This window comes from Dipodomys spectabilis, unplaced genomic scaffold, assembly GCF_019054845.1.
Source record: "Dipodomys spectabilis isolate Male_0828 unplaced genomic scaffold, ASM1905484v1 ptg000411l, whole genome shotgun sequence".
In the NCBI taxonomy this organism is placed as follows: Eukaryota; Metazoa; Chordata; class Mammalia; order Rodentia; family Heteromyidae; genus Dipodomys; species Dipodomys spectabilis.
Window position 1 is genome coordinate 1,180,732 of NW_024871088.1, and position 12,195 is coordinate 1,192,926.

The following is a 12,195-nucleotide window of genomic DNA, read 5'->3' on the forward strand; positions in this document are numbered from 1 at the left end:
TTTTATTATTATTATTATTATTTTTGGTTGGTTGTGGGGGCTGAACTCTGGGCCTGGGCACTGTCCCTCAGCTCTTCAGCTCAAGGCTAGCGCCCTACCACTTGAGCCACAGCACCACTTCTGGCTTTTTTCTGCTTATGTGGTGCTGAGTAATTAAACTCAGGGCCTCATGCATGCAAGGCAAACACTCTACCACTGAGCCAACTTCCTAGTCCCCCAAGGATTTTAATGTCTTACCATTTTCTCAGACATGGGGTATTCTGCTTTCTTTTCTGGATTTACTTAAGCCAAGCTTCTGGAACAAGTGCTTGAGTTCCACTCATGTGAAAATCAGCCTATCTGCCTTGTTAGTTGTGGTTCCTGGATACAGACAGCTAGAAAAACATCCACTGCTGACCCTGTTTCCTGTTGTTCTTTTATGCACCCCTCCTGCCAGTGAGCACCCAAGGAGAATTCAGATGGCACAGTACCCGAAGAGTTCACCTGCATTGGTAACAACTACCACAAAAACCAATAGCAACAAATGCATCCCTGTATATGGTGCCTTGCTGGCAGGGTGCTGACATAGGCTTGACCTAGAGTCACCCCTTTGGATATAAGGGGCTATTTGGAGAAATATGGCAAACACTTGAGGACGTCCTCTGCTCTCTTCCCTTTAATTGGGTACACAGTGACATTGTCATGTATCACTGTCAGAAGGCTGTGGTAAATGAAATAAGAGGCTGTGTAGCTGATAACATGGACCTGTCCACTCACCATTTGGACATCCTTTTATAAGGAACATGGCTTTGTAGCATGTTGGTATGAAAAAGCCAGGGGAAAAACTTGTGTGTAAAGTGTGAAATAAAAGCTGCAAGTGCACACTCTACTTTCATTTGGATTGATGTGATGGAATTGTCAGTAATGAAAAGTTTTTCTTTTGTATTTAGGTATCTTCTCTATGCCTATAATTTGCAAGCATTACTTTGATACAATATGTGTCACTACAAAGTTGGCCTGCTGTTCCATGTAGCTGTGAGGATTCTCTGCCAGTGGCACAGGAGAACTCAATGTTTTTTTTGTTTTTTGTTTTTTTTTTGGTCGTGGGGGTTGAACTCTGGGCCTGGACGCTGTCCCTCAGCTCTTCAGTGTAAGGCGAGAGCTCTACCACTTGAGCCACAGCGCCACTTTGGGTTTTCTGGTCGTTTATTGGAGATAAGCGTTTCATGGCTTTTCCTGCCCTTGCTGGCTTTGAACCATGATCTCAGCCTCCTGAGTAGCTAGGATTACAGGCATGAGCCCCCAGCACCCAGCTAGAGCCTTTATCATTTCTTGAGTTTCATTATTTTGTTTTTGGTGGTACTGGGGTTTGGACTCTGGGCTTTGTGTTTCCCAGGCAGATGGCGTATCCCTTGGGCCACACCTTTAGCCCATTTTTTTTTTTTTTGGTGACTTCCTTTCTGGTTTCATGTGAGACTGAAGGCTGTCAGCTGGTAATGGTCTAGGGCTAGAGTTGGTGGGAAGGGAGTACCTGCTAATGGGTACTGGGTTTCCTGGGGTGATGAGAATGTTCTTGAATTAGTCATGGTGATAGTCACACGCATCTAAGAGTGTGTCACAGCCATTGCATGATATACTTTAGATGGGTATATTTGTGTAATATGTGGATTAAACCTCAATAAAGCTTGTATTAAAAATGTTATCCAGGGGGCTGGGAAGGTGGCTCAGGTGCCTTGCATGCATGAGGCCCTGGGTTCGATTCCTTAGCACCTCATAAGCAGAAAAAGTCAGAAGTGGCGCTGTGGCTCAAGTGGTAGAGCACTAGCCTTGAGCTGAAGAGCTGAGGGACAGTGCCTAGGCCCAGAGTTCAAGACCCATGATTGACAAAATTTTTTTATCCAGAGCTGGTAGCATGGCTCAAGTGATGATAGAACACCTACCTAGTAAGCACAAGGCCTTGAGTTCAAACCCCAGTACCTTAGAATTGCAAAAAAAGCTATCTACATCCTGTGTAGCTTTCTGTAAGCCTTTGTGAAAATGTAAATGAGTACATAAATATGATGAACATTTATATCTTATAACCCAGTACCCATTAGCAGGTACTCCCTTCCCACCAACTCTAGCCCTAGACCATTACCAGTTGATAGATGGCCTATTAATGAGCTCTTGATGCTGTTTCATTAACTAGAAGGGCAGAAGAATTTTTTTGGTTTTTTTTTTTTTTGGGGGGGGTCCGGTCGTGGGTCTGAACTCTGGGCCTGGGCGCTGTCCCTCAGCTCTTCAGCTCAAGGCTAGCCCTCTACCACTTGAGCCCCAGCGCCACTTCCGGCTTTTTTCTTTTTGCTTATGTGGTGCTGAGGAATCGAGCCCAGGGCCTCAGGCAGAAGATTTGAAGCGAAGAGTGGGTGAGTTTTTTTTTTTTCTGATGAAGCAGAGTGCTCCTATCTTGTCATTTTCCCAGAGACCCAGGGTTGGAACAAACCAGAAGACTAGCAGTGGCTCTTTTACTGGACTGAGGTTGCTTTCTCTGTCATCGTACAACCAAGCCTTTGAAGGGAGTGTGCATGTGCTGGAAGTGGGTGGGTGACTTGTGGGTATCTGCATCTTCAAAGGATAGGTGGGTGAGCATGGTGGGTGCTGACCAGTGTGGAAGCAAGGAGAATCAGAGATAGCGACTTTCCTATAATTTCCTTGGTTCTGAGTGTTCTGGCCTGGGCATGGATCTGAGAAATCAGTCTGACAGAGCCATGGTAAGTAGCCAAATATCTGCTATACTTGCAAATAAGCTTCTCCTTGTACCCACCTGCAAGTGATAGGCAGGGTAAAAAGCATCACTGAACAAGTCATACATAGAAAAACCAACCAAGTGAATGAAGCACTAAGCACAGAAAGAGCAAGGTGCCCATAGCAGGAAAGGATCCGTGAGACAAAGACTTCAGATGCTAGAGCTATAAGACATTGAAGACTGGACAACTGAACTTAAAATATTTAAAACAGGAATTTCTCTTTGGAGCTCTCTCCTGAGGGAGAGCTTCACTACTTTCCTTAAACACTTTCTTTCACTTTTCAAATAAACATAATCTGTTCACCTTAAAAATGTGTAAAGCAAAAAAAAAAAAGTTTGGAACATCTATTTGCAAGGAATGTGACATTAGAAAGTGACTTTAGAAAATTAATTTTGATTATAAAGGTGATGTGCAGAGGGATTATAATTATATAAGTCAGGCAAAGAGTACATTTCTTTTTTGAGAATGTTACTTCTTCCCGTGCACTCTCTCAGAGAGAGAGAGAAAGAGAGGGGGGAGAGAGGAGACAATAGAAGATCTGTAAATATGGATTGGAAATATCAGTATGAACTTGATTGAATCTCTTAAAAAAATCCATATTTCTTTTCTCTTCTCCTGAAATGGCCTGGAAGTACAGACAACCTAGTAACAAGTGCACCAAGACGTGCCCTTGAAATGTGCTATTGAAAGGATCAGCCCCCTGGAGAATGGCTTATTTCAGGTATGAGGCAGGAGGTACACAACATAAAAATAGGTGAATTATCAAAGACCATAGAGGTCTGTAAGTAAGACACAGCTACTGAGTGAAATTGCCACTGGGTAAGAAATCAGGAGCCCTGGCCAGGTATAGTGATTCATGCCTGCTACCCTAGTTACTTGGGAGGCAAAGATCAAGGAGGATCATGATTCAAGGCCAGCCCAGGCAAAACGTTCACCAGACTCCTCTACCAATTCAAAACAAAAGCTGGAAGTGGTGATGCAAGCTAGCCTGGAGAAAAAGTAAGAACCTATTTGAAAAACAACAAACACAGAAAGGCCCAGGGGTATGGCTCCAGTGGTAGTGCCTGCCCAGGAAGTACAAGGCCCTGAGTTCAAACCTCCCATTACCACCAAAACCAAAAGAAACCCTCAAGCCTCAGTTGTTTTCTATATACCAGCAATGAAAATCTGAAAATTAAATTAAGACAAAAATATTTCCAATATACCATCAGAAACAGTATTGATCATTCTAGCTATGTGCATACAATATACTTAAAAAAAGGTAATTAAAATAGATGGGGGTCTCTCAGGAAACAAATGGGTGGTAAGGATAATAGAAAAGATAAATATATTCTATGTATCTATGAAAATGTCACAATGGACCTAGGCACCAGTATCTCATGCCTGTAATTCTAGCTAATGAGGAGGCTGAGATCTGTGACTAATGGTTCAAAGACAGCTTGAGCAAGAAAGTCCATAAATTCTTATCTCCAGTTAACTACCAAAAACCTGGAAGTAGAGCTGTGGCTCAAGTAGTAGAATACTAGACTTGAGCACTAAAGCTCAGGGTTTCAGGGACTAAAAGTTCCTCATCACCATGGAAAGCTGGTCAAGAAAACCGTTGACTGAAATTCTGAAGAGAATTGGGTCTTCAGTCGTCCACCTACTAAAAACAAGGAGAAACCATTGGATAAAAGATGAGAAGTCTGGAGATCCAGGGCATCTCACCCCAATCTGCTAACACCAAACCCAACCAGCGCCCCATTACAACGATAGTGCAGACTGCCTCCCACTACCCCGCGCCAGCTTCTGCTAGAACTGACACCGTCAAGACACTGCCAGTCACTGTGAGCTCCTTGTGGACCATCTCTTGCTGACGTTGGGCATAGGTGACCAGGGACCTGCGGGCCATGTCTGCCTCCAGAGGGGATCCAAAGGGCACAGTCAGAGAGCTGGAGGAAGACAGACTTAAGGCACCACGCACTGCTCACTCTGCTCCTGCCCCCGACCCCTTCCCTTTCAGAGGCCTGGCCTGGCACGCAGCGCCCTCCGGCCAACCTGAGCCCCGCAGCCACCTCCCCAGGGCTCCAGGCCTTCTTCAGCGCCCTGCAGTCGTGTCAGCCACAGACCACCCCCTGCCTTCCGCGATGCCCGCTCTGGCTGTGCCTTTGCCCACGGGGTTCACCCGCCACTGCCCTCGGTTCCTTCTCGGGCTGTGGTCCACTTCCTCTCCGCACCCGCAGCAGCCTTGCCTGGCCTTCTGTGCCCAGCCTCGACCCGTCCCCCGCCTCGCGCCCTGTGGGAAGGATACAACTCCAGGAGTCGGCTTCCAGGCCTTAGGAAGGAGGTGGCGGCATCTCCACTGGCGGCTGGAGCAGGGGGTGCCCGCTCGCCCCGCGGACTGGGGATGGCGAGCACGCCCACCGCGCTTTCCCCCACGTGGCTACTGGGCTCGGGGCTGCCCCATGCACGCCTCCAGGGGTTGCCTGACCATTGGGCGCGGAGGTGGGGTGGGGGGGGAGGGCATGCTGGCTTTCCTCCCCTTCTTTTTCTTTTTGGCATTTTAAAATTGTTATTGTAAGGGCGATGTACGGAAAGGTTACAGTTACATAGGTCAGATAAAGAACACTCATTACCGTACTTATGTAACTGTAGCCCCTCTGAAATCACCCTTACAATAAAATAAAATATAAAATAAGATTACATTTCTTAGCTGGGCACTGAGGGCTCATAACTATAATCCTCAGGAGTCTGGGATCTGAGGATCAATGTTCAAAGCCAGCCTGGGCAGGAAAGGGCATGAAACTCTTATCTCAATGGAAGAGTGCTTGTCTGGAACGTGCAGAGTCTAATGTCCTTCCTGTGCAGTACTATGGATACAAGCAAGGAGGAAAATGCAACCCATATTGGGGAGAGAAAGCAATCACAGGAAGACATGGAGTCCAAGAGTCACGCCTGCCTTTACTCTGAGAAAACACTATCATACTTAGAGGAAATCCCATGGCATCTAAACAAATGTTTCTAGACTGCACAGAGCAAAGCTGCAAAACGCTGTGCACTGTACTTTATCTTAGAGTGCTAACTCCTTCCCTAAACATTTTCCCTGGTTCCCCCGGCACTTTTCCTCACAAGGCAAATAAGCCACTGAACCCTTATCTTGGTGTTTCTGGGTAGCTTGTTCTCATGCACAAAAAGCCCTGTTGTGCACGCGTGAGTTTTTCTTGCTGTTATTTGGTTTCAGTGGCAAATACTCAGCAGTGCTAAGGAAAACCAGCATTCAGGTAGTTGGGCTCATTTTCTGCAAAGCAAGTATATACAAGAATCCCATCTACCCTATGGGTTTTTAGAATGGGAAAATAAATGCTCTAACGAAGTGCATTGCAAAGTGTGATTTGGGGCTGGGATGTAACTCAGATACTAGCCTAGCAAGTACAGTGTTATGAGTTGGATCCCCTAAAAAGAAAAGAAAAAAAAAAGTTAAAAAAGTCCAACCAAGCTGGCCGCCAGTGGCTCACACCTGTAATCCTAGCTGCTCAGGAGGCTTAGTTCTGAGGATCACAGTTCGAAGCCAGCCTGGGCAGAAAAGACCGTGAGACTCCTATCTCTAATAAACAACTAGAAAACCAGAAGTGGCGCTGTAGCTCAAGTGGTAGAGCGCTAGCCTTGAGCCGAAGAGCTGAGGGACAGCATCCAGGCCCAGAGTTCAAGCCCCAGGACCGACAAAAAAAAAAAAAAAAGTCCAACCAAACAAAAAGCCTTTAAAAGAGTGTGATTTGTGTGTATCTTTTTGCTACCACTGTGTGTGTGTGTGTGTGTGTGTGTGTGTGTGTGTGTGTTGGTCATGACGCTTGAACTCACAGGCTGGGTGCTATCCCTGAGCATTTTGCCCAGGGTTAGTGCTTTCCACTTGAGCCATACTTCTACTTCCAGATTTTTGGTGGTTAATTGGAGATAACAGTCTCATGGACTTTCCTGCCCAGGCTCGCTTTCATCCTCAGATCTCTACCCTCTGCACAAGATTACAGGTGCAAGCCACCAGTGCTCTGCTCAATAACATTTTTTTTTGTCAAAGTGATGTACAGAGGGGTTTCAAATGTGTTGCCCCTTCCCTCAATTTTCTCCTACTTTCCCTCCTCCCCAATCCCTCCCAAATTGTACCGATCTCTGTTTCATTGGTTCCCTTCTTGTCCTGTCTCACCATTCTGTTTTTCCCCTTCCCTTCCCTAACTCAAATAAATGTATATACAATACCAGGGTACCAAAATCAAATGCAGTAACAACAGGGGATATGTCATAGGAGGAAGAATATACATAAGAAACAAATAATCATTTAGTATGATAACATGTTTTTGAACAATTGTTAGAATGGGGAAAGAGCATGGTAAGCCCAAATGTAATATTAGTCCTTCAAAAATTATGTGTTCTGTGTTATAGATACACATGTAATGCATGAATAGAACTCCTGAAGGCAATCCAACCTTTTCAAATGTTGGCATCTCAGTGAGACAGTCAGAGAGGCCTGATTTCACAGCCACATTTCCTGTTTTTAACAATAAGCTATTTAATTTTATGCTCTCATTTCCCATTTAAACCTTTATTATGCTGTCAAAACAAGGGGGAGTTTCTGCTTTATTTTCAATCAAACTTAAAAAAAATTATTTTTACTGCAGATTGAACCCAGGGCCTTGCATTTGGTATCTTGGTGCTCTGTCACTTACTTGAACCATGGCTTTGGCATTGATTTTTTTTTTAAGTGATTATGTTTGAGTCTCTTGAACTTTTCATCCCAGATTGGCCTTAAAAACTGTTATCCTGGGCTGGGAAGGTGGCTCAGTTGTAGAGCGCTTGCCTTGCACGCATGAGGCCCTGTGTTCGATTCCTCAGCACCACATAAGCAAAAAGAAAAAAGCCAGAAGTGGCGTTGTGGCTCAAGTGGTAGAGCACTAGCTGAAGAGCTGAGGGACAGCGCCCAGGCCCAGAGTTCAGGCCCCATGACTGGACTAAAAACAAACAAACAAACAAACAAAAAACTGTTATCCTTCTGTTATCAGCCTCCTCATAGCTAGGGTTACAGGCATGAGCAATGTGTAACTGGCAACCCCTTGTTTTTCTTCTTTTTCCCCCCTAGTCATACAGCTTGGACTCAGGATCTAGGTGCTGTCCCAGAGCTTCTTTGTGCTCACAACTAGCTCTCTGCTCTTGGCTTTTTTTCTGAGTAGTTTATTGGAGGTAAGAGTCTCAGAGAGTTTTCTGCCCAGGCTGGCTTGGAATTGTGATCCTCAGATCGTAGCCTCCTGAGTAGCTAAGATTACAGGCATGAGCCACTGGCAGACAGGCAACCCTTTTTTCTTTACATACTGTCCTTTAAGTTCAGTTTTCTCATGGTCTCTGATTCTGTCTTTTGCTTTTGTTTTCCAACCAAATGTCTGGCTTGATCCCTGAGAAAACAGCTGCTGGTCTCTTGGCTGATGATCCAGGGATTTAGCACACAGGTTGTAGAAAAATGACACTTTTGGGGAGGGCACACTTTTTGAACAGCAATTGTATGCTGTTATATTACAGCTTTAAAATGAATAGAAAAGCTGAGCACTGGTGCAGCACACTTGTAATCTTAGCTAGTCAGGAGGGTGAGTTCTGAGGATTGCAGTTTGAAGGCAGTCCTGGCAGGGGAGTCCATGAGATTCTCTCTTTTATTTTTGTGCTGGTCCTGGGGCTTGAACTCGGAACTTGGGCACTGTCCCCGAGCTTTCATGCTCAAGGCTAGTGCTCAACGACTTGAGCCACTGCTCCGCTTCTGGCTTTTTCTTGTAGTTAATTGGATATAAGAGTCTTATGGATTTCTTGCCAGGGACAGCTTTGAACCATGATCCTCAGATCTCAGCATCCTAGGATTACAGGCTTGAGCCACTGGCACCTGGCCCTGAGACTCTTTTTTTTTTAAATTTTATTTATTTATTTTTTGTTGTTGGTCATGGGGCTTGAACTCTGGCCTTGGGCGCTGTCTCTGCGCTCTTCAGCTCAAGGCTAGCACTCTACCACTTGAGTCACAGCGCCACTTCCGGTTTTTTCTTTTTGCTTATGTGGTGCTGAGGAGTTGAACCCAGGGCCTCATGCATGCAAGGCAAGCGCTCTACCACTGAGCCACCTTCCCAGCGGCCCTGAGACTCTTATATCCAATTAACAACCACAAAAAATGCTGAAACTATTACTCAAGTGGTAGTGTGCTAACCTTGATCAAAATACCTCAGGGACAGTGCCCATGTCCTGAGTTCAAGCCCCAAGACAAGCACAAAAAAATGAATAGAAAAATAAATATTGAACTCACTAGTTATATTTTGTACAATCTAGTTTGATGAAGTAACTAGGGAGCCAAAGACACACAATTCCATGAACTCTGACTTATAATAGGGAAACTGTTGAACAATTACATTATAATTAATGTCCACATTTATTGAATTTCACATTTTTAAAGAATCTTTAAAAAAGTAGCCCATTTGTTAATTAAAAACAATTAAGAGCTGGGTTCCAGTGGTCACATCTGTAATTCTGGCTGCTGAGGAGGCTGAGATCTGAGGATCATGGTTCAAAGCCAGATTGGCAGGAAAGTCTGTGAGACTCTTATCTTCAGTTAACCATCAAAAAATCAGAAATACAACTGTGGCTCAAGTGGTACAGCACTAGCCTTGAACAAAAAAAGTTCAGGGGAAAAAAAAACAGTTCAGGGATAACCACCCAAGCCCTGAGTTCCAGCCTCAGGCTGAGTTTCAGCCTCAGTTTCAAGAATAAAACTGTAAATATACACAAATACTGATTTATCTTCTTGGATACTACTCCAGCATTTGAATTTCCGACCCTTCCCTCTGACACAAGGACAAAGGAACATAAATATAACAGAAGAGACTGAAAAGACACTCAGATGCAGATTAGTAACCTAGTTTTATTTTCCACCAAAACCAATGTTTAATCACTCTTTCTCCAGTAACAGAAAATGAAAAGGCCAATACAGATTATTGGACTCCCATAACAAAGTATCAACTACTGCATGGACTGACTTCCATGGGATGACTTAGGAAGATTACTGGGTTAGGCTTAACCCCCTTTTCCTGGAAAAAAGCCTAGTAAAAGTAATGGAGCCAAGTGCTATATGCCTTGTATCAAGAAGGAAAGCTGGTCCAGACAGGAGGTGATGGAAATTTGAAGCTGGTCAGGATCACCACTAATCAGTTGGCTGAAAGTGAGGATAGAAAGGTACAGGTAGTTAGTGGCTTTTTGGTGGTAAAATTGAAGAGTCTCAGGAACTTTTTCTCCCCAGCTGGCTTTGAACTGAAATCTTCCCATGTCATCCTCCTATGTAGCTGGGATTATAGGCATGAGCCACTAGTGCACTCCTAAAAGGGGAATTCTTTGTCTCTTAGAAATAAAAGTGATACTTAGAAAAGGTAAACACCTGTTTTAAGCCACAGTTTAGAATGTGTGTTGGGAAGGAGTTTCTTTTTTCCTAGAACTTACTCAATGGATAGCTAGTATAGCCCAGATCTGATTAGTTTCGAAAATTTGCTATGTTGTAGGTTATCTTGAGTGGAAATTGGACAAAATACTTATGTGTTAGATAAAGGTTTCAAAATTAGGACACTAGCCAGATGCTGGTTGCTCACAACTGTAATCATAATCACTCAGGAGCTTGAGATCCAGAAAATCTTGAGAGGCTCCACCTCCAAAATACCCAGCAAAATATTGGAAGAGATGTGCTTCAAATAGGGAGAGCCAGCTGAGAACGCAAGGTGAGGGGAGAAGGTAAAGGAAATGAACAAAAGAGGAAGAGTCGGATTGAGCTACATTGTATATCTGCATGGAAATGTCACAACACACCTTTCCTGTGTATAAGTAATGCAAGCTAATAAAAATCTGTAAGAACTGGGGCTGGGAATGTGGCTCAATGGTAGAGTGCTTGCTTTGCATGCATAAGGCCCTTGGATTCGATTCCTCAGCACCACGTAAGCAGAAAAAGCTGCAAGTGGCACTGTGGTTCAAGTGGTAGAGCACTAGCCTTGAGCTGAAGAGTTGAAGGATAGCACCCAGGCCTAGAGTTCAGGCCCCATGACCGACAAAAAAACTGTAAGAACTAATAAAAAAGAAAGTTATAGATAGTAACTGCATTTACTTTGGTTGGCTCCCTCCTATGTTGACGGTTCCTAGCACTGGGCCTCTCAGACCTTAGCTTTGGTATTCCTGCTTATCTATCACAACGCCCCTGATAGGACTGACCTAGCCACATGCCCCCATAAGCCCCCACTCCCACTCAGGATCCTTCCCAAACTCACATAGTCACTACATTGTGGCAGAGTGTGAGTTCCTTCTGAATTGTTCCATGGAGGGACTGTATATGTTGGGAGAAATACTGCAAGGCCATCTGTGCATCTGTATTAGAGCAAAAGGGTACCTCGAGGAAGCTGGCGGAAGTGTGGTTAAGGCACCATATCACTCTGAATGCTGCTTTGACCTAGACCAGGCCTCTGTCCCTGAAGTCACTCCCAAGTTTCACCCTTCCCTCCAGTGGGGCCATGTCCTTCAGAAACTTCTTTCAGGGCCCAAACGTTCCGGCTATATCCCTTGCTGCACCCTCAGGTTATTCCTCCACGTTGTCCTCCCCCTCCCCTCCCCCGCCCCCATCCCTTCAGCGACTGTTCCCCTCCCCCATTCCCCCCCCCCCCCCCCGCCCCGTTCTCCCTCAAGGCTCTGAGTAGGATACAAATGAAGCAACTGGTTTCCTGCGCTTCTGGCTGTGGATATGGAGCATCCACCCACTTGTGTGTCTGCCCACTGTCTCGCGTGTCTGTTCAGGCCTGCTGCCGGATGGCCGGCAGGTCCCCGGCCAGCATTTGTTCGGAACGGTGGCATGGTGCTTTCGTGAGGGAACCAAGGCACACCGAAGTCTGCGGCCTGGGCCACCTGTAGATTTCCTCTAGCACTGCGGCCTCCTGCCCGGCCTGGGTGGACCGGGTAACCTTCGCCTCCCTCACGGACCGCAGCGGCCCTGGAATCTCGGCCTGGCGCCTGCATGTGTCCTCGGCGAGTAGGAGCTCTCGCTGGACTCGCGTTTCCTCAGAAATGGAACGCGGCAGTGTTTGCGTGGGAGGCACCCTGAACTCAGTGCGCCTGCGCAAACACACTTTGTTGCAGATTCCCCTCCCCCCCCCCAAATCTCTTGGGAGGTCAGGGGTCACACGGGTACTTCCTGCAAAGCCAGCTCCGCCTCAGCCCTCCCGAAGCCAAGCAAGTTAGAGCCCACGCGAGCCGCGTAGCCCGCTCAAATTGACTTTGGCATTGTCGTTTCCCGCCAAAGGGTGTCTGCCCTCGAAGATGGTCCCTCGTTGCCCCTTTCATGGCTCCTCAGTCTGAAAGACTCCGCAAGTGCCGCACTAACTCACCATTGACCGTACTGCCCACCCAT

General features: G+C 45.8%; 1 protein-coding gene across 1 annotated transcript; it reads right to left on the minus strand.

Moving 5' to 3' along the window:
- Window positions 1-4,322: 4,322 nt before the first annotated feature.
- LOC122097036 (EKC/KEOPS complex subunit LAGE3-like) lies at window positions 4,323-12,195 on the minus strand. Its single transcript, XM_042667514.1, has 4 exons — window positions 12,173-12,195; window positions 5,056-5,202; window positions 4,568-4,696; window positions 4,323-4,410 (listed from the first exon to the last, which is right to left on the minus strand). The coding sequence occupies exons 1-4, from the start codon at window positions 12,193-12,195 to the stop codon at window positions 4,323-4,325; spliced, it is 387 nt and encodes a 128-aa protein (XP_042523448.1).

Bases quoted from the DNA above. Each gene is read 5' to 3' on its own strand.
- LOC122097036 (XM_042667514.1), bottom strand. From the start codon at position 12,195: ATGGGTGGGCAGTACGGTCAATG. The intron at 5,203-12,172 runs GTGAGTTAGTGC...TGCATGGGGCAG, and splicing joins GGTGGGCAGTACGGTCAATG to CCCCGAGCCCAGTAGCCACG. The intron at 4,697-5,055 runs GTATCCTTCCCA...GTCTTCCTCCAG, and splicing joins GGAAGCCGACTCCTGGAGTT to CTCTCTGACTGTGCCCTTTG.